Here is a 20,630-nt window from a genome sequence, read left to right as displayed (position 1 = left end):
AAAGTATCTTGAAAGTAACACACTTCCTGCTGCCAGTTGGTGGCGCTATAACTTTTACTCACAATAGTCACATCCATGTGATCGCCCTCTTACAACAAACACACTGCTGAAGTTTCATCAAGATCAATAAATGTATGAAGACGTTATAACACATTGTGTTTTTCTTTTCTCGCCATAACTTCGTTTCCTCGCCACGGCCAAACCGTTCGAGATATCAAAAATCCGTCCGCAATTTAGCGTCCTCAATGTCTTGACTTCATGCTGACCGAGTTTGGTGGCGATAGGATAATATTTCTTGGACGAGTATATCAAATTCCAGGGGCATGCATTTTCATACAGCCCATAATAGCCGACTTCCTGTTGGACTGGCGTAAAACTTAGAGCACGAAAGTTGTTCGGCCCGATTAAATCTATATGTGTACCGAGTTTCATATTATTACATGCAAACGTGTTTGATATATGGACCAAGTTTTTCGGACCACGTTCAAGGGGGCGCTGTTGAGCTCCCCTGCCACGCCCGGGTACCAGCTTCAGCCCAGCCCTGATGGCCGCAGGTTCTGACCTGTGTGCAAAGTTTCAAGAGTTTTCGAGCACGTTAAGGGCCCCAAAAGTGCCCGAGAAGTCCCACACAGCAGAGAAAGGGTTAAAATAAAGCCCCCCCTCCTCTCTCACACACACAGACACTGAGAGAGACTGGCAAAATTCCCATCAAATCACATTCAAACCAAAATATCTGACTTCCTGTTGGTCGGAGCTAATGACTGTAAATTAGAAAGTTGTCCGGCTCGGGGAGATAAATATAAATACCGATTTTTGTTACTGTAGGTAAAACTAATACCCCATTTTTGACTAAAGGTGGCGCTACTGAGCCCCTTACCACGCCCGTTTCTGAAACTTTGCACAAGTGTACTAGGCATTAAATGTAAAGTGTCTGTCGAGTTTCATGCAATTTCAAGCATGCTAAGAGTCTCAAAAACTTTAAAAAAGAATATTAAAGTTTGCTGCGTTGCCATGGCAACAGTATTTAAGATATCAATAATCCTTTCACAGGTCTACATCTGCCGTGTGTTTACATTATACACATAAAGTTTGAAGCAAATCGGGTAAAAATAAGAGGGTGATTTTAAAGCATTTTGAAAGTGACACACTTCCTGCTGCCAGTTGGTGGCGCTATAACTTTGACTCACAATAGTCACATCCATGTGATCGGCCTCTTACAGCGAATACACTGCTGAAGTTTCATCAAGATCAATTAATGTATGAGGATGTTATAACACACTTCCTGTTTCCAATATTCGCCATAAATTCGTTTCCTCGCCACGGCCAAACCGTTCGAGATATCAAAAATCCCCTGGCAATTTTTCATCCTCCATGTCTTGACTTCATGCACACCGAGTTTCGTGGTGATTGGTTGAATTTTCTGGGAGGAGTATTTTAAATTCCATTGCATGTGTTTTTTAAACTACGCCAAATAGCCGACTTCCTGTTGGGCTGGGGTAAAAAGTCAGAGCACGAAGGATATATGAACCGATGAGATCTATAAGTGTACCGAGTTTCATATTATTACACGCAAGCGTGTTTGATTTATGGACCAAGTTTTCGGACCGCGTTCCAGGGGGCGCTGTCGAGCCCCCCTGCCACGCCCGGGTACCAGCTTCAGTCCGGCTCTAATGGCCGCGGGTTCTGACATTTGTGCAAAGTTTCAAGAGTTTTTGAGCACGTTAAGAGACCCAAAAGTGCCCGAATAGTCGTAAGAAAAATAATAATAATAATAATAATAATAATAATAATAATAATAATAATAATCCGGAGGAAAACAATAGGGCCTTCGCCTTTTCAAGGCTTGGGCCCTAATTAAAGCTGCAAGCAGCGATGAAAGGGCCCTCGCACCCGTGCCACCGCCACCCGGTGGATTTAGGAAGACAGAGCACGGTGGGCATTGTGCATTTAAGTAGGTAAATATAGGAGTATGTCAAAGTCAGTTACAAAAATGTCCTTTATTATGGGGATAATAGCATGCGTTATCACTCAGATAAGTGTTGCTAGCATGTTTTAGCATGTTTCTAGCATGTTTAGAACTCAATGGCACATTAAATATGTCGCTAGCAATGCATCACAGTTTAAAACGTGTCACTTCCTGTCGACAGTAGGTGGCGCTATTACTTTAACTTAAAATTGTCATGTAGATGTGTTCAGGGCAGGACTCTTATCAAACGTGTGAAGTTTGGGGCAGATTTGACATTGCCTTCTTCAGTAACAACAACTTCCCGTTTCATTGCATTAGCGTGCTTTAGCACTTAGCTAAGAATTGCTAGCATGTTTTAACATGTTTCTAACATGTATATAACTCAATGGCATATTTAATATGTTGCTAGTAATGCATCGCAGTGTTAAACATGTCACTTCCTGTTGCCAGTAGGTGGGGCGCTATTACTATAACTGAAAAGTGTCATGTAGATGTTTTCAGGGCAGGACTCTTATCAAACGTGTGAAGTTTGGGTCAGATTGGACATTGCCTTCTTGAGTAACAACAACTTCCTCTTTCATTGCATTAGCATGCTTTAGCACTTAGCTAAGAATTGCTAGCATGTTTTAACAGGTTTCTAACATGTTTATAACTCAATGGCATATTTAATATGTTGCTAATACAGCATCACAGTGTTAAACATGTCAATTGCTGTTGCCAGTAGGTGGCGCTATTACTATAACTGAATATTCTCATGTAAATGTGTTAAACATGAGAATATTCAACCGTGTGAAGTTTGGGGCCGATTAAACATCCAATGCCAGTTACAGCAAATTCCTATTTAATTGCATTAATAGCATGATTTAGCACCTAGCTAATGTTTGCTAGCATGTTTTAGCATGTTTCTAGTATGTTGTTAACATGTTTAACACTTGCTGGCACTTTTTTGTATGTTATTAGGAGTCCAAAACAGTGTTAAACATGTCACTTCCTGTTGCCAGCAGGTGGCGCTATGACTGTAACTGAATTTGAGCATGGTCATGTGTTCAGGACAGAACGCTTATCAAACGTGTGAAGTTTGGGGCAGATTGGACATTCAATGCCTGAGTTACAGCAAATTCCTATTTAATTGCAGTAATAGCATGCTTTAGCACTTAGCTAATGTTTGCTAGCATGTTTTAGCATGTTTCTAGTATGTTGTTAACATGTTAAGCACTTGCTGGCAATTTTTTATATGTTATTAGGAGTCCAAAACAGTGTTAAACATGTCACTTCCTGTTGCCAGCATGTGGCGCTATGACTGTAACTGAATTTGAGCATGGTCATGTGTTCAGGACAGAACTCTTATCAAACGTGTGAAGTTTGGGGCAGATTGGACATTGTTTGCCTGAGTTACAGCAACTTCCTGTTTCATGGCGAAACATCAAAATTTGTCAGGCCGCCGAGGACACGCCCTTCGACGAAAACTCTAGATCTTCGCAATTTAACGTCGCAAAGGCCTTAAGATTACACTCACCAAATTTGAAGATGATCAGATTAAAACTGTAGGAGGAGTTCGTTAAAGTACGAGGCCTGAAAATGGCAAAAACTGCACAAAAATCAGAGAGGAAGTTAAAAATGGCTGACTTCCTGTTGTGTTTAAGGCTATGCTCCAAGAGACTTTTTTGTAGGTATTGGGTCATTACATGTATGTACCGAATTTCGTACACATACGTGAAACGTAGCGGGAGGCGCACTCCGTTGAACCTTTATAGGTGGCGCTATCGAGCCATTTTACCCCGCCCAATTCTGAAACGCATATCAGATGTCAATTTTCGCCAGTTCTGACGCGTGTGCAAATTTTCGTGAGTTTTCGTGCATGTTTAGGCCCTCAAAAATGCGATCAAATGCGGAAAATAATAATAATAATAATAATAATAATAATAATAATAATAATAATAAACAGAGCAATTCCAATAGTGTCCTCGCACCATCGGTGCTCGGGCCCTAATAATAATAATAATAATAATAATAATAATAATAATAATCCGAAGGAAAACAATAGGGCCTTCGCCTTTTCAAGGCTTGGGCCCTAATAAAAGCAGGTTTAAAATTTGCCCCATTCAAGTCAATAGGGTGCAAATTTAAAAAGTAGGATAACACGGTGTAGGCAACACCGATTTTTGTTGTTGTTCTCTGTATTGACAGCACTCCAAATTTACAAAAAATTGAGCTCAATGTTAAAATTGACCGGAGTTCTCCTTTAACTAAACTTTGTTGCCACTATTTACATCTTTAGCATGACCTAATGAAAAGCCTTACCTTTGTTGGGAACCAGCTCAAAGTTTTGTTGTCATTGTCCATGAGCATCTGAGACTCCGGCGCACAAAGCTCTTTAAACACGTTGAGAAAGAAGTCTCTCTTGTTCACATCTGTTTTTCTCATATCCTCTGTGTAAAACACCTGTTAGATAACCAATATAATGTATTCATACTGCAGCTCGTAACAGTTAGTATAATAAAAACTGCACACAAAAAATACCCTGTTGTAACCTATGTTACTGAATCAAAACATATCGTTTTTGTTTTCCTTACCGCCATCCAATATCCTCTGAGATGTTGCTTGCTGGTTGTTCTCAGCTGAGAGAAAGAATCCTCCAGCAGAGCTGTGCGTCTCAGAGTCAGCTGAAGACAACCCTGCAATCAAAGCATTTCATTCTGTGATTAAAAAGAACATGGACACAGAAGTAATTCCCAGGATTTTTGTTTAGGTCAAGACAAAATTACCTTCCATGCTCTGTTCTTCATATAGCTACATTTGGCCTCCATGTTAAAGATGCATGGAAGTGATATAAGATTTTTTAAGATTGTCTGTAACAAAAGAAATAGGAACATCATGCTTACTTGATCTGAAATGTGCATACATATCAGATATGACCAAAAGACTTTGGAGCTCACATTATAGTAGTTTTGCTGTGCCACTAATGCTTGGATTTGTCCAGTCAAGTTAAACCACTGCCACATGTTATTCACATCTTCATTGATGGTTTGCAGCTGTAGATTTGGGGAAAACAAAATTATCTGGTTTTTTTTTTCTATAGTGGTAACTAATGTTTGATCAATATATCATTACCAATACAGAAATGGATATCAGGAGTATTAGTGCCCTCTTGTGTCACTTCTAAAATCTAACAACAATCCTGTCAATTGATCTTTCAAATATAAATTGAGTGATTTTAGTCATTTTTGTATGATAAATACAGTGATTGCTGCCATATGTACTGTTACCTATATATTAAAAAGATATACAATAAATCAGAGGTTTTCAATCCTCTTGCAGGCCCACTGTCCTTCAGAGTTTAGCTCCAATCCCAATTAAACACGGTGTTCAAGGTCTTCAGGGTGACTAGAACCTTCTAGACAGGAATGTTGGGACAAGTTGGAGCTAAACTCTGCATGAGTGGGACTGGACACCCCTGCAGTAGATGATACATTAACATCATCGGCCATTGAAAGGCCCATATAGGTTGACTAGTAGATTTTCTAAATGTTTTGGTTCTCACCACATCTAGGAGACCATTGACCTCATGAACGATGAAATCACTCTTTGTGATGTCTCTGTGGGCACTGCGGCAGACCTTTCCAGCAGAAACACTGTTATTGAAACTACTGAATCACAATAATATGGTTAAATGTTTACTTTTTATCCAATTTTGATCTAATGTTTAATAAAAGCACCTGATAGACCATCTGAAGGATCCGCACAAACTTCGGCAGGTGTGTTGCTATGTCCCAGTCCAATTTGACAACAGAAATCAAGCCAATTAACATAGCAGACTCTTTTTGAAATAAGTCCACTAAGTTTTTGAGCATATCATCAGGGAGTTTGGACCAGTACATCTCTGAGAATACAACATACATATAACATAAATATACAAATAGAACAAGGACAACAACACAAAGGTTAATTTGGTCCTCCAGCTTTACCTAACACCTTGCAAGAAGCAGGATTCAGATCAAGGATTTTGGAGGCCAGTGCTTTAGTGAGTTCAGTTCTTTGTTGTCCCTGGAGTCCTCTGATGAGCTCAGGGAGGAGAAGGTAAAGTCTCAGAGCTTCCACGCCAGCTGGATTTGAATTCAGAGACGGCAGCAGTCTCTGTTGAACTACCTTCACTACCTGATGTATGAAAAAACCCATCAACTGCATCTCATTGTTTAAAATGTAATAAACATTTTTGTAAATGTTGATTTCACCATTACCTCTGAGATCAACCTTTCATTGTTTGATAACTTTGCAAAGGATGCTTTAACCAGATCAAAATCCAACCCACAATGCTCCTCAGAAGTCTGATAATGTTCATCACAACTACAAAGACAGACACTTCAATTAAAATCGAAGTCATTTTAGGCACAAAAACAAGCAACTTAACACTACCTAATTCTGATTAGGATATTTACCTTGTTTTGAGGAAACTTCCATTCAGAGAGGCAGCCGAGGAGAACACTTTGTTTATGTCCCTGTAAACAACACAACTATACTTTATAGTCTATTGATATTAATTCCTGTCTAAAATTCATCACCTCGTTGGCACATATTTCTTGATTTAATTATGTTAAGAAAGATGTTAAGAAAGACTATTTCATGGACATACTGTAACTCAGGTGCCTTAAGCATTAGCATCTCAATGGAATCACTGTTGTTAAAACTGAGTTTAACACTCACTTCTTTATCACTTTCCATGAATCACTTCCCGACACCCATCGGTCAATCATTCTGTCATCTAATGTCAAAATCCCTCTGCTTGGATTTGGTTTAGACTCATTTTCAAGTTTCTACAATATACATAAAAAAGCATAAGTAACCACAGTGAAGCAATAATTTGTTAAAAAATGTGTGTACTGTACCTTGAAAAACAAGGCAAAGGAATGATTCTCCCCAGCAATCAGTTTTTCAGTCATATATGCATGATCACATTCTGTGTGCAACAAAAATTTAGGGTCAGTTAGCTTAGTTTAGCAACAACATGAGAACAAAAGTATTCCTAAGGAAATAGCCTATTGCTAAAAGATTATTTAATTACCAGTTGAGAGATCCACAGGTAAAGGCACAGACTGCTTGATCATTTCTCCATTTCCCAGCTGCCCTTGCATCCCACATCCAAATGAATAGATCAGATTTGATGATTCGACTGATACGAGTGTGTGACGTCTTTATTCAAGAAATAATTAAATGGCTAATCATTGAGCTGATCTCAAACATTAGACATGTTAACCATGTGAGGAATTAGAAAGAAATCTGCACTACCGCATTAAAACACTGATTGCTTGTGAAAAGTCTAGTTCACCTCCCACATGTGACCTGTGACACTTTAGATCCCCAAAGTTCAGCAACGACCCGCGGATGATGTTCGTCTGTAAATGAGTTGTGCCCAAGCTGACCAAAACCTCCTGATCCAAATGTGAACACTGTACCGCCCTGAAACATAAACTATTCACTACATTTTCTGTCCAGTTTTTTGTATGCTATATATGGTATTATGATATATAGTTACATATTACAAAATACTACCTTTGATAGAGTGGCAGTGTGTTCCCCTCCACATGAGATGGACACAATTTTCTTTCGGTTCAGACTATTTACAACCGTTGGGACGTGTCTGTCTGTGGTTGAAAAATAGTAAATTCATCATTCTTTAATTTTTGACACAGTATTGCACAAATGTAGTGCATTTATATGTGCTTTAATAATATGACTGATTTAGTTACATGATGAAATATTCAGACCTGTGGTGTCTCCGAGGCCCAGCTGTCCTGCCGAGTTCTTTCCCCATCCGAACACGACTCCAGAGAGAGACAACACAAAGCTGTGGTCTCCTCCAGCGCTGATCTGAGCCAGTGGGATCCCACACAAACTCTTCACGTGTTGAACTGACAGAGAGCCAGTCTGTCCTATCTTCAAACCCAGCTGACCGTGAGTGTTATCACCCCATACGAACAGCTGACCATCTGAAAGACCAACAACAGCTCTGCATAACTACACTCAAATGCCAATCAATTCATGTCAATCATAAATAGTCAAAAGATTAAAACAAAACATCAGCTGTTAGATGAAATGGTTGTGAATACCCTTGGTTAGTGCCATTGAATGCTGGTCTCCACACGCGATCTGAATCACCTGACTGCTTTCCAGACCTTTAAGAGGACTGCAGAGAAAAGACAATCTGTCTGTCAGACATATGTTATTATAATTCATGGTCATTTATACTGTTATGCCTACATAAACATACCTGCACACAATAGATTTGTCCATAATGATAACTCTTCCTCCATCAGCAAGAAGAACCGCACCAGCTCCTCCACAAACAATCGATCTGATTTTGTCCTTCTTCAGCTGTAGTTGCTCTGGAGTAAATAAAATATTTTTATTAGTTCAACTTCTGTTCAGACAGTAAGCATAAAAACAGAATAATTAAATAATTATAATTAATTCCATTACTAAGTCTAAATAGTATACAAGTAGGCCTAACTGTAGGCTATAGGCTACTATCAAATATAAATAGGCTATATGAAAATAAAAGATTCAAGACTTTTATCTGGTAAGCCTATATAATTATGTCAACTTTATGGATGAAAAAGGTGTAATTTAGTATACTTAGTTTTCCATCGTGATCACAGTTTTCACCGCGCAATCTCAGGACCGAGACTTGCCCATCCCGGATAAATCCAACAAAACTCCCTCCAGCTGACATGTCCTGAACCGGTGATTTCGGACACACGGATCGTAGTCCACAATCGCCATGTTTGACTTTGTCAGGCTGTACGAGACCGAAGCCCTCTCTGACCTGCGCTCCCCAGTAGCACAACATGTTCACAGCTGATGGATGAAACCTTCAGACTCCTGCAGCGTCTTCTGCATCCAGAAGAACAGAAGAACTCGCTCTCGTTAAATAGGCTAAATCGAAAACGAGAGTGAAACTGCTGGACTGTTAAGCAAGTTCTCGACTATTATAGCTAGTTCCCACGAAACGAAAGTAATGTTTGTTATTCTTCCGCGTTTGAGTCAGAGAATTGATCATGATCGGAAAATGAATACAAAATCAGCACCCATAGGCGTAATTTGCGGGTGGGGCATGTTCCCAGCACCTTTTGCCATGGTCGATTGTGTCCCCAGACCCCAGCACTTTTGAAACATCTCGCGGCACGGATGTACCAGACCTACAAATAAATCAAACATCCCCAGTTAACTCTAACAGATCATTCTAGCGCAATTTTTTTTTTTTTTTTTTTTTTTTTAAACAACAAGTGATCAAAGTGCTCGTTGCCGCTGGCTATCAGTGGCGCGGAGACAGTGTTCTCTGGTGGCTCGCGCACTGCACGGACACGCGCTTCAATCCGTTGCGGAGAGACTCTATTCGTTCCGGTGAAATCACAAAACTAAATGCAGTGACGTGTCCCTGCTTGATATACAACCACTGATAAACATAATCGGCTTTGATGAGGGGAAAAAACTATATTAGAACTCAGAATCTTTGAATTGCTTGGCAAAATTCTACCACTGGATAGCTCACTGCTTCTTGAAATAAGGGACAAAACATATCCTACATAAATGTTGCAATTTGCCTTAAAAAACAATAAATTATTGAATTTAAAAAGGCTTTTAATGTTGAATATGAAAGATTTGTGTATGTTTAGACCCTTAGTTTTGTATATTTATATTATTTCATAGTAGCTGATTTTATAAAATACCGGCATTGTATGAGCCCATGCAAATGAACTCGTCCTCGGTAGAGGTCACAGTATTTTTTCAAAAACACAGAGTTTTTGCCTTTTATTATGATAGGAAAATATGGGATCAAAAAAAGTCCACGAGTCGGGACTTATGTCACCTAAAAATCATCAGCTCTCAATGTCAGTGCACTGATCACTAGGCTGTGGAGGCCTATTCATTAGCAGCAGTTTGATTAATCGTTTCAGTTTCAATTTATTGGTTCCGACAAAAACAAGTTAGTTACGACTCAGATTATGGAGTCACTGGTGATCACGGGACTCCTGTCAACCAGCTTTAATTTAGCTGCAGTCAATAGAAGGCGACACTGAGTACAGTTTTGTCATTTTGTACATGTGTTCATGATGTGTACATTTTTTATAGTTTATTAACAAACATGCAGTGTAGAAGATTGACTTGATTTAAGTGCTGCCTTCAGTCAATGTATACAAAATAGAAAAACAACAAATAAGATGTAAAATATGTAAGATATACATAATATACTACAATATTATTAGATATTTGCAGGGTATTTATTTATTATTTGGTTAGTACTTCTGTTAGTTTAACTTTCATTGTTTTTTACAACATATTCTCTTAAACCTTTTGCCCCAGTCTTAGATATTATTTTTAAAGATTTTTATAGACTTTTTAGTTTACTAAACTATTTTTTAAATGAGTCCAACATTTAGCTTGGTCCTTTGTTATTATTTAAGCTTGACCCGGGAAGAAAAAAATCTGTGTTGATGTAAATATTTCATTGCTATAATATTGGTTTGTAAAAATAAATAAACAAACAAACAAACATTTTATTATTAAGACATGTTTATTTGAATTAAGTTCATAAATGCAACACGTTACATAACATTTGGAAAAGAAACCTCTCCAATCTAGTGTCAAAGGACTGTAAACATCTTTGCGGCCATAAATGTAAACTTTGTTATAAACCGCGCACGCACGCGCGCACACACACACACACACACACACACACACACACACACACACACACACACACACACACACACACACACGCACACACACAGGAACTGTTTTTTTGAACATGGGCTACAAGCCCAGCAATTCCACCATCTCATGTCTCCCCCATTTACATATTTATGTGTTTCATGTAATTCATAACTGAATGTGACGAGACAAGAAACATTAACACAGCTATTATCCACATATTAGGCATATAATTAAGAGTGAATGTGTGCATATATTAAAAGAAAAATATTTTTTTTGGCAAATAGTTCAAGTTGATTACAATACATTGTAGTTATTTTATAGTTCTTCTTATTTTTCTGTATTCCCTTATATCCCGTTAAATACTTTAATTAAATACCCCCCTAAAAATGGTTTGGTCCACCAGTGTTCAGACATTGCTAATGCTTTGATCAAGTATCAAGTTATTAGATCTGTGACTTGTGTCCACGGATGATCTCACTCTTCCCAGAACCCCCTCTTGTGGTTGATGGCTTCAATGACTTTAGCCCTGAGTGTTTCCTTGTTCTGATAAACAGGAAGATTTAACAGAGCATGGCAGGTAAGAGCTTCTGGTAGATGATCCTGAGTAAAGTTGAACAGGGGTCTCACTCTCATCTTCACCGCACTCATACCCAGAATGGGCACTTTCTCAAACCCTGTTATGAACACTTCAGAGAGGAAAACAGGAGAGATTTATTTGAAAGCATTCTGTTCTGGCAAAGCATAGGAGCAGCCAGAGTAGATGCAAAAAATAATTACGTTTGTTTTCTTAAATTAGATCTCATTTCGACAAATGTCATTTTCACTAATTACTAGCCAATCACACCACCATTCAGTATAAACACAAGTGAACTTACATAGAAAGCCCTTCTTCTCATTTGGTGTCAGTTCATCAAACACCTCCCAGAATGAGAGGATGGTTGGATGCTCAGCATAAAATGATCCTTCATATGTTGTGTTCTAATGATCAAAATATATATGTAGTCAGTATTTACTGGTTCACAATATCAAGAGCATAGTAGTTACGGCATTTCTGTTTGACATATGTGTTAACGTGGACCTTTTTGAGGATGTCCCAGTCATATTCCTCATTGCCCACCAGAACTCCTCTCAGCTCCTCTGGCTCAAACATTTCCACCAAGAATCGGTCACACGCATTGAAGAAGCCTCTCTTGAATTCTTCAAACACTTCCTCTACTGATTTATTCAGGGTATAATCCACATACTTGTCCACAAATTCTGTTCTGTTGCAGAAATAAATTTTTAAAAGTACATATTAGGCTACTAAGATTATTAAATATTATCTTACCGCCAAGATTAGAAATAAGCAAAAAGAATACCCATATAACTGTCACTCACTAGAACATTGTATCTCAATATAATTCGATTTCTTTATAAAATCATTTGAAAAAACCTGACCTGTTATAATTTGTGACTTTTTTTCCTGGCTCAGCTGGATCCAGTTCTACTTCTGTTCCATCCCATTCGATCTTACGTATGTAGAAAAATTAAAAATATATATTTTAATAATGGGTCTCATTTACTAACCTTGTGTGCAGATACATTTGTCTGTGATATCTGCATAAGAACATTTTCATTTTTGAAGTAAATTCAAAATTTCAGATTTTTTTTCAGTAAGAAATTGGTGAGTAATAGCTAAAGCTGTATAAAAACACAGATGCAGCTGTCTGTTTAAAAGGTGTGTCTTGCGTTTGAACTGTTTTTTTGGGATCATATTGCAGAGCGAGAGCACGTCTTTAGAAATCATTAGACTTTAGGATGAGGAAGGTCCTTATATGGAGATGGTTTGGGCATATTTTATGCAAATTTTTAACCTCAGACACGTGGTCACTCATTTAGAATACTCCAAATTTATTCATATTAGAATGAGATTAAGAACAAATTTAAGTGCATTCACACGTCCTATGCATATAAATTTGAATAATCCATGCAATTATTAGTGAATGAGACCCAATGTCTTTAAAGTCCCCCTGTGGTGAAAATCAAGCTTTAAATGTTGTTTATGTCTATGTGGTGTTTTTTATATGCCTTAAGACAAACCATGTGCAAATTTATCAGTCAACACCATTGCTGAGTATTTTCTCCTTAAAATTGCAGTGAACCAAAGACAGTCTTAAAAAACGCAGTCGTCACAAACTACCTTGTAACCAATCAGGTCAACGTGTGATCGTCAATGAGTGGATCTCTGAGCTGCTGTGAGTGAGTGGAGGCAGGGCTAATTTGCATATTCATAGAACAGCATATACTAAATGAGGCAAGGGTGTAGTTACATTCAAGCTATCTGAAGGCATGAAGAAACATTTTTCAAGAATACAACTTTTAAATGTGTCATTTTGGTGATAGATGAGTTTTAAGGGATCCAATAATAGAGAGCCTAAGTCCCTCCCCTTCCGGTCGACCACCATGGGACCTTATTTCGGAAAAATATTGTATGGTAGTCAATGGCGAGAGACAACAAATATTTTGATCTCGTTTGAATTGTGCCCTGATTTACACATATGATGTTTGTCAATTTAAAAGATACATTTTAAAGTCAAGAAAGTCGCAGTTTGATGTAAAACTGTTGAGCTGTAAGACTGTGAAAATACGTAATTACAAAGACTACAAACCCAGAAGGCGCACATGCGACGTCATACCTTTTCTCTCAATGAATGAAGCTAACTTTACTGAAGCTAACGTCTGTCATTTTTTCTATAGTCTTACATTATAATCGTAACGTTACGCCGTCATGCCTGACTCGTGTTTTGAGCCAGAATACACACATACGAGCAACGGATCTTGTGACGTAGGCTACATAGTGTGAGACGAGAGATGTAGTTCATCGAGCGATTTTCACATACAACTAAACGTTACTCTTCTGTTTTATGACAAACTGCGACTTTCTTGACTTTCATATTTACCTTTTAAATTGACAAACATCATATGTGTAGTTCAGGGGACAGTTCAGACGGAATAAAAAGATAAGTTATCTCTCGCCATTGACTTCCATACATATTTTTTCCGAAATAAGGTCCCATGAGCCGGAAGCGGAGGGGCGGGACTTAGGCTCTCTATTGACTACAGGGGGACTTTAAAAACGACATTACTGCACATGATAACACAAACTAACCGTGAAGTACGTGTCCATTTCCTTAACATCATCATCGCTGTAATCCAGGATGTACCGCAAACTCCTGAGAACATCATGTTTCAGATTTATTAAACAATGTTACTCAATGATAGATGGCAGCACATACATAAAACATGGACATACATTTTAGCAGTCATTATACAAAAATATACCAAGAGAATCGCAATAACATTGATTGTAAAAACACTCACTTGCCAAGAACCGGACTGAACTCTCTCAAGTCTTCTAGAGATGGTTTGACATTGAGAAGCTTCTTGAACAAAGCTAAAGGAAAAGGCAGATTCACTACAGAGTTGTTGTTGAAGGCCAAGCCACACAGAATCCCAAACAGGAAGTACTTCTCCTTCTCCACGCGGAGCTGGTGTGGGGTAATAAGTGGTTAAGGCCAAAGAGACATATCAACATCAGTTGAGGGCTGCAACTTCACTTTTAAATGACAATATCCTGGCCGGACTACTGTTGTCAGTGATATAAGTATTTGAAATGAACATGATTTCTTAATGTCCACTGACATATCAGGGCCATATTATGATTAATTGAAATACATTTCTTACATACGGTTCCTTTAACTAAACTTTGTTGCCACTATTTACATCTTTAGCATGACCTAATGAAAAGCCTTACCTTTGTTGGGAACCAGCTCAAAGTTTTGTTGTCATTGTCCATGAGCATCTGAGACTCCGGCGCACAAAGCTCTTTAAACACGTTGAGAAAAAAGTCTCTCTTGTTCACATCTGTTTTTCTCATATCCTCTGTGTAAAACACCTGTTAGATAACAAAAATAATGTATTCATACTGCAGCTCGTAACAGTTAGTATAATAAAAACTGCACACAAAAAATACCCTGTTGTAACCTATGTTACTGAATCAAACCTTCATATCGTTCTTTTTTCTTACCGCCAGCCAAAGTCCTCTGAGATGTTGCTGGTTGGCCATCAGCTGACAGAAACAATCTTCTAGCAGAGCTGTGCGTCTCAGAGTCAGCGGAAAACAACCCTGCAACTAAAGTATTTCATTCTGTGATTAAAAATAATTCAATTAATTAAACTCATTTTTTTTTTCAGATCAAGGCAAAATTACCTGCCATACTCTGTTCTTCATATAGCTACATTTGGCCTCCAGGTTAAAGATGCATGGCAGTGATATAAGATTTTTTAAGATTGTCTGTAACAAATGAAATAGGAACATTTCTTACATGATCTGAAATGTGCATACATACCATGTGCAACAGTCTTTGGTACTCACATTATAGTAGTTTTGCTGTGCCACCAATGCCTGGATTTGTCCAGTCAAGTTAAACGACATGTTATTCAGATCTTCAATGATGGTTTGCAGATGTTAAGTGGGAATTAATTAATGGTTGATCAATATGTTATTACCAATACAGATCTTATTAATTATATTAATAAATAATGAATTAATTATATTATTAATATTATATATTCATTATAATTATCAGCGGATAACTATGGATAACAGGAGTACTAGTGCCTCTTTTGTCACTTCTAAAATCTAACAACAGTCTTTTCAATTGATAATGTTTTTTGTTTTGTTTTCAAATATACAGCATATTGAGAAATTGAAATCGAGTCATTTTTGTATAAATACAGTTGGTCTCATTCACTAAGCATGTACGCACAAATTTGTGCGTGAAATCGGCAAACGAACGTTTTCATGAACAAATCTTGATTCACCAAAAACTTTCGGACTAAAATGTATTGTAAATTTACGGAAACATTTAGGAAAAACTGAAACCACGGCCTTATAATCGTGTCAAGAGGATATACTTAATCTTAACATGACTATAATTATATTATATAATTTTACATAAAATTATATAATAAAATTAATAAATAATACAATTTTATTTCATCTGAAATATTTTCATCATATACAGTGGAAGAGTAAGAAAAGCTGCGTTATAGCTTCAGCTGCGAGGTTTCTCTGAATAATGTAGATTTACACGTATGTACAGCTGACTAATGAGAGGTCTGTAATCTGGGTCTGTATAAAAGGTTTTAAACTTTTTATTGTGTTTGAACTGGTTTTGAGAATGACATACTAGGCATTGCTCGAGGATCTGGTGAGAGCAGGTCTGCAGAGAGCGGCATATGTTTGACGAGAGTGGAGAAAGGCTGAAAAGGAAAGGTTGTACCTTAAAGGAACCTTATACGGAGATGATTTGGGCATGTTTTATACAAATGACTAATCTTGTGCATGCGGCTGCTCATTTAGTACATGTCACTGCTGTTTGTGAGCTTCAGCACGGTGGTGTTTGGGACCTGATCCTGCCATGACAGGCCAAGGATCTGTCGTAGGCAACGGAAATGAAAAGCTTGTGCTCCTGCCGCCGGTATGTAGGCTCACTTACTTTGAGAGAGGTTGTTGAGACACGACCGATCCTGGTATTCAGTTCAGCATCAAATACGAAATAATCCACGCAATTATTAGTGAATGAGACCCAGTGATTGCTGTAATATTTACTGTTGCCGTTATAAAATATATATATAGAGAGTAGATCAGGCATGTCCATTCCTGCTCCTGGAGGACCACTGCCCTTCAGAGTTTAGTTCCAACCCCAATAAAACCTAACTTAACCAATATTGTCAAACGCTTCAGGATTACTAGAATCTTCTGGAATGTTGGGAGCTAGCAAGTTGGAGTTAAACTCTGCAGGACATTGGCCCTCCAGGAGCGGGATTGGACACCCCTGCAGTAGATATAGTACAGTACTCTATAATACAGTAACATCATCAGCCATTGAAAGGCCCATGTAGGTTGACCAGTAGAATTTCAAAATGTTTTGGTTCTCACCACATCTAGGAGACCATTGACCTCATGAATGATGAAATCACTCTTTGTGATGTCTCTGTGGGCACTGCGGCAGACCTTTCCAACAGAAACACTGTCATTGAAACTACATTATCAAAATAATATGGTTAAATGTTTACTTTTTTTCTCTAATGTATAAAAAAGGCACCTGATAGACCATCTCAAGGATCCGCACAAATTTCGTCAGGTGTGTCGCTATGTCAGAGTCCAACTTGTCAACAGCAATCCTGCCAATTAACATAGCAGACTCTTTTCTAAATAAGTACACCACGTTTTTGAGCCATTCATCAGGGAGTTTGGACCAGTACATCTCTGAGAATACAACATACATATAACATAAATATACAAATAGAACAAGGACAACAACACAAAGGATGTAAATGTCCTCCAGCTATACCTAACACCTTGCTAGCAGCAGGATTCAGATCAAGGATTTTGGAGGCCAGTGCTTTAGTGAGTTCAGTTCTTTGTTGTCCCTGGAGTCCTCTGATGAGCTCAGGGAGGAGAAGGTAAAGTCTCAGAGCTTCCACGCCAGCTGGATTTGAACTCAGAGACGGCAGCAGTCTCTGTTGAACTACCTTCACTACCTGAGGTACAAAAAAACCCATCAACTGCATCTTATTGTTTGAAATGTAATGATTTTTATTTTTGTAAATGTTGATTTCACCATTACCTCTGAGATCAACCTTTCATTGTTTGATAACTTTGCAAAGGATGCTTTAACCAGATCAAAATCCAACCCACAATGCTCCTCAGAAGTCTGATAATGTTCATCACAACTACAAAGACAGACACTTACATTAAAATCGAAGTCATTTTAGGCACAAAAACAAGCAACTTAACACTACCTAATTCTGATTAGGATATTTACCTTGTTTTGAGGAAACTTCCATTCAGAGAGGCAGCCGAGGAGAACACTTTGTTTATGTCCCTGTAAACAACACAACTATACTTTATATTTTATAGTCTATTGATATTAAGTCCTGTCTAAAATGCATCACCTTGTTGGCACATATTATATAACATGTAAAGAAAGACTATTTCATGGACCTACTGTAGTTTACAAAAACTCAGGAGGCTTTAGCATTAGTATATCAATGGAAGCAATGTTAAACACTCACATCTTTATTACTTTCCATAAATCACTTCCAGACACCCATCGGTCAATCATTCTGTCATCTACTGTCAAAATCCCTCTGCTTGGATTTGGTTTAGACTCATTCCCAAGTTTCTATGATAAACATAAAAAACACAAGTAATCACAGTGGAGCAATCATTTAATTGTTAAACAATTAGTGAATGAAAACTCTTACTGTACCTTGAAAAACAAGGCAAAGGAATGATTCTCCCCAGCAATCAGTTTTTTAATCATATGTGCATGATCACATACTGTGTGCAACAAACATATAGTTTAATTTAGAGTTCTGAGCAACATCATGAGAACAAAAGTATTCCTAAGGAAATAGCCTATTGCTAAAATATGATTTAATTACCAGTTGAGAGATCCACAGGGAAAGGCACAGACTGCTTGATCATTTCTCCATTTCCCAGCTGCCCTTGCATCCCACATCCAAATGAATAGATCAGATTTGATGATTCGACTGATACGAGTGTGTGACGTCTTTATTCAAGAAATAATTAAATTACTGAGCTGATCTCAAACATTAGACATGTTAACCATGTGAGGAATTAGAAAGAAATATGCACTACTGCATTAAAACACGGATTGCTTGTGAAAAGTCTAGTTCACCTCCCACATGTGACCTGTGACACTTTAGATCCCCAAAGTTCAGCAACGACCCGCGGATGATGTTCGTCTGTAAATGAGTTGTGCCCAAGCTGGCCAAAACCTCCTGATCCAAATGTGAACACTGTGCCGCCCTGAAACAAACTATTTACTACATTTTCTGTCAAGCTTGTTCTATACTAATTTACTAAATATGGTATTATAATATAGATACATATTACAAAATAATACCTTTGATAGAGTGGCAGTGTGTTCCCCTCCACATGAGATGGACACAGTTTTCTTTCGGTTCAGACTATTTACAACCGTTGGGACATGTCTGTCTGTGGTGGAAAAAAACCCCAGTAAAATCATCACTTCCAATGCTTTACTAAAATTGACACAGTATTCCACAAATGTAGTGTATTTATATGTGCTTTTATATGACTGATTTAGTTTGTAGATGATGAAATATTCAGACCTGTAGTGTCTCCGAGGCCCAGCTGTCCTGCCGAGTTCTTTCCCCATCCGAACACGACTCCAGAGAGAGACAACACAAAGCTGTGGTCTCCTCCAGCGCTGATCTGAGCCAGTGGGATCCCACACAGACTCTTCACATGTTGAACTGACAGAGAGTCGGGCTGTCCTATCTTCAAACCCAGCTGACCGTGAGTGTTATCACCCCATACGAACAGCTGACCATCTGAAAGACCAACAACAGCTCTGCATAACTACTCAAATGCCAATCAATTCATGTCAATCATATATAGTCAAAAGATTAAATTAAATGGTTGTGAATACCCTTGGTTAGTGCCATTGAATGCTGGTCTCCACACGCGATCTGAATCACCTGCCTGCTTTCCAGACCTTTAAGAGGACTTCAGAGAAAAGACAATCTGTCTGTCAGACATATGGTATTATAATTCATGGTAATTTAGACTGTTATGCCTACATAAACATACCTGCACACATTAGATTGGTCCATAATGAGAACTCTTCCTCCATAAGCAAGAAGAACCGTACCAGCTCCTCCACAGACAATCAATCTGATTTTGTCCTTCTTCAGCTTTGGTTGCTCTGGAGTAAATCAAAATATTTTATCAGTTTAACTTCTGTTCAGACAGTAAGCATAAACACTGATAATATTAATTAATTATAATTACCAAGTCACAAATACTATTATAGGTATAGCAAAGTAGCCCTAACTCATGTAGGCTACTATCAAATAGTGTATGAAAATAAAAGATTCAAGACTTTTATCTGTTAAGTATTATAATAATTACAACTTTATGAATGAAAAGTTGTCATAGGCTATCATACTTCGTTTTCCATCGCGCAATCTCAGGACCGAGACCTTCCCATCCTGGATAAATCCAACAAAACTCCCTCCAGCTGACATGTCCTGAACTGCTGATTTCGGACACACGGATCGTATTCCATAATCGCCATGTTTGACTTTAGCCAGTACGAGACCGAAGCCCTCTCTGACCTGCGCTCCCCAGTAGCACAACATGTTCACAGCTGATGGATGAAACCTTCAGACTCCTGCATCGTCGTATGCATCCGTGGACAGAAGAACTTGCTCTATATAAATCGAAAACGAAAGTGAAACTGCTGGACTGTTAAGCAAGTTCTTGACTATTTAGCGAGTTCCCACGAAACGAAAGTAACGTGTGTTGTTATTCTTCCGCGTTTGAGCCAGAGACGAATTCATTGATGATGATTGGAAAACGAAAGCAAAATCTAGGTGAAATTCCTCCACACACATAAGCGTAATTTGCGGGTGGGGCATGTTCCCAACACTTTTTGCCAGGGTCGATTGTGATCCCCACCACTTTTGAAACATCTCGCGCCGCGGCACGGGCAGCTACCAGACCTACACATTAATAAAACATCTCCAGTTAACTCTAACAGAGCATTCAATTCGTTCGCTTTTTAAATAAGAGGCAATCTAGCGCTAAAATGTGTTGTTTTTTAAATCAAGTGATCAAAGTGCTCGTTGCCGCTGATATCAGTGGCGCGGAGACATATGGGTGGCTCGTGCACACGGACGCGCGCTTCAGTCCGTTGCGGAGAGACTCTATTCGTTTCGGAGAAATCTCAAAATCACAAAAACTAAATGCACACAAACGTGGTTGCCTAGGGCGACAAATGTGTTGGGGGCGCGGGCGCGCTCTAGTGTCGCACTTTACCTACCATTAATCGAGAAATCACAGAATTAGAATGAC

General features: G+C 38.4%; 1 protein-coding gene across 1 annotated transcript in view; it reads right to left on the bottom strand.

The window, feature by feature from the left end:
- The window catches only part of LOC307000537 (putative E3 ubiquitin-protein ligase HERC2), a 31,696-nt gene extending 11,652 nt beyond the window's left edge, over window positions 1–20,044 (bottom strand). Inside the window, exons 1-42 of the mRNA XM_079616179.1 lie at window positions 19,723–20,044; window positions 19,365–19,479; window positions 19,204–19,280; window positions 18,884–19,105; window positions 18,655–18,746; window positions 18,427–18,557; window positions 18,170–18,297; window positions 17,995–18,065; window positions 17,798–17,907; window positions 17,548–17,607; window positions 17,350–17,470; window positions 17,074–17,263; window positions 16,825–16,988; window positions 16,659–16,733; window positions 15,090–15,176; window positions 14,925–15,008; window positions 14,742–14,846; window positions 14,469–14,609; window positions 14,036–14,202; window positions 13,824–13,887; window positions 12,113–12,183; window positions 11,754–11,937; window positions 11,551–11,653; window positions 11,154–11,361; window positions 8,597–8,832; window positions 8,232–8,346; window positions 8,071–8,147; window positions 7,729–7,950; window positions 7,514–7,605; window positions 7,290–7,420; window positions 7,026–7,153; window positions 6,850–6,920; window positions 6,668–6,777; window positions 6,403–6,462; window positions 6,205–6,325; window positions 5,932–6,121; window positions 5,683–5,846; window positions 5,508–5,582; window positions 4,903–4,998; window positions 4,732–4,815; window positions 4,540–4,641; window positions 4,268–4,408 (exon numbers count right to left, since the gene is read on the bottom strand). Of these exons, the coding sequence (XP_079472305.1) occupies window positions 4,268–4,408; window positions 4,540–4,641; window positions 4,732–4,815; window positions 4,903–4,998; window positions 5,508–5,582; window positions 5,683–5,846; window positions 5,932–6,121; window positions 6,205–6,325; window positions 6,403–6,462; window positions 6,668–6,777; window positions 6,850–6,920; window positions 7,026–7,153; window positions 7,290–7,420; window positions 7,514–7,605; window positions 7,729–7,950; window positions 8,071–8,147; window positions 8,232–8,346; window positions 8,597–8,832; window positions 11,154–11,361; window positions 11,551–11,653; window positions 11,754–11,937; window positions 12,113–12,183; window positions 13,824–13,887; window positions 14,036–14,202; window positions 14,469–14,609; window positions 14,742–14,846; window positions 14,925–15,008; window positions 15,090–15,176; window positions 16,659–16,733; window positions 16,825–16,988; window positions 17,074–17,263; window positions 17,350–17,470; window positions 17,548–17,607; window positions 17,798–17,907; window positions 17,995–18,065; window positions 18,170–18,297; window positions 18,427–18,557; window positions 18,655–18,746; window positions 18,884–19,105; window positions 19,204–19,280; window positions 19,365–19,479; window positions 19,723–19,915 (5,178 nt within the window). The 5' untranslated portion in view covers window positions 19,916–20,044. The remainder of the gene's footprint in view (window positions 1–4,267; window positions 4,409–4,539; window positions 4,642–4,731; window positions 4,816–4,902; window positions 4,999–5,507; window positions 5,583–5,682; window positions 5,847–5,931; window positions 6,122–6,204; window positions 6,326–6,402; window positions 6,463–6,667; window positions 6,778–6,849; window positions 6,921–7,025; window positions 7,154–7,289; window positions 7,421–7,513; window positions 7,606–7,728; window positions 7,951–8,070; window positions 8,148–8,231; window positions 8,347–8,596; window positions 8,833–11,153; window positions 11,362–11,550; window positions 11,654–11,753; window positions 11,938–12,112; window positions 12,184–13,823; window positions 13,888–14,035; window positions 14,203–14,468; window positions 14,610–14,741; window positions 14,847–14,924; window positions 15,009–15,089; window positions 15,177–16,658; window positions 16,734–16,824; window positions 16,989–17,073; window positions 17,264–17,349; window positions 17,471–17,547; window positions 17,608–17,797; window positions 17,908–17,994; window positions 18,066–18,169; window positions 18,298–18,426; window positions 18,558–18,654; window positions 18,747–18,883; window positions 19,106–19,203; window positions 19,281–19,364; window positions 19,480–19,722) is intronic.
- Window positions 20,045–20,630: the final 586 nt, after the last annotated feature.

The sequence above is a fragment of the Phoxinus phoxinus genome (genome assembly GCF_949152265.1).
Source record: "Phoxinus phoxinus genome assembly, chromosome: 6".
NCBI classification, from domain to species: domain Eukaryota; kingdom Metazoa; phylum Chordata; class Actinopteri; order Cypriniformes; family Leuciscidae; genus Phoxinus; species Phoxinus phoxinus.
Note: the sequence above shows the minus strand (reverse complement) of the source record. Positions and strands in the feature narration are given on the sequence as shown.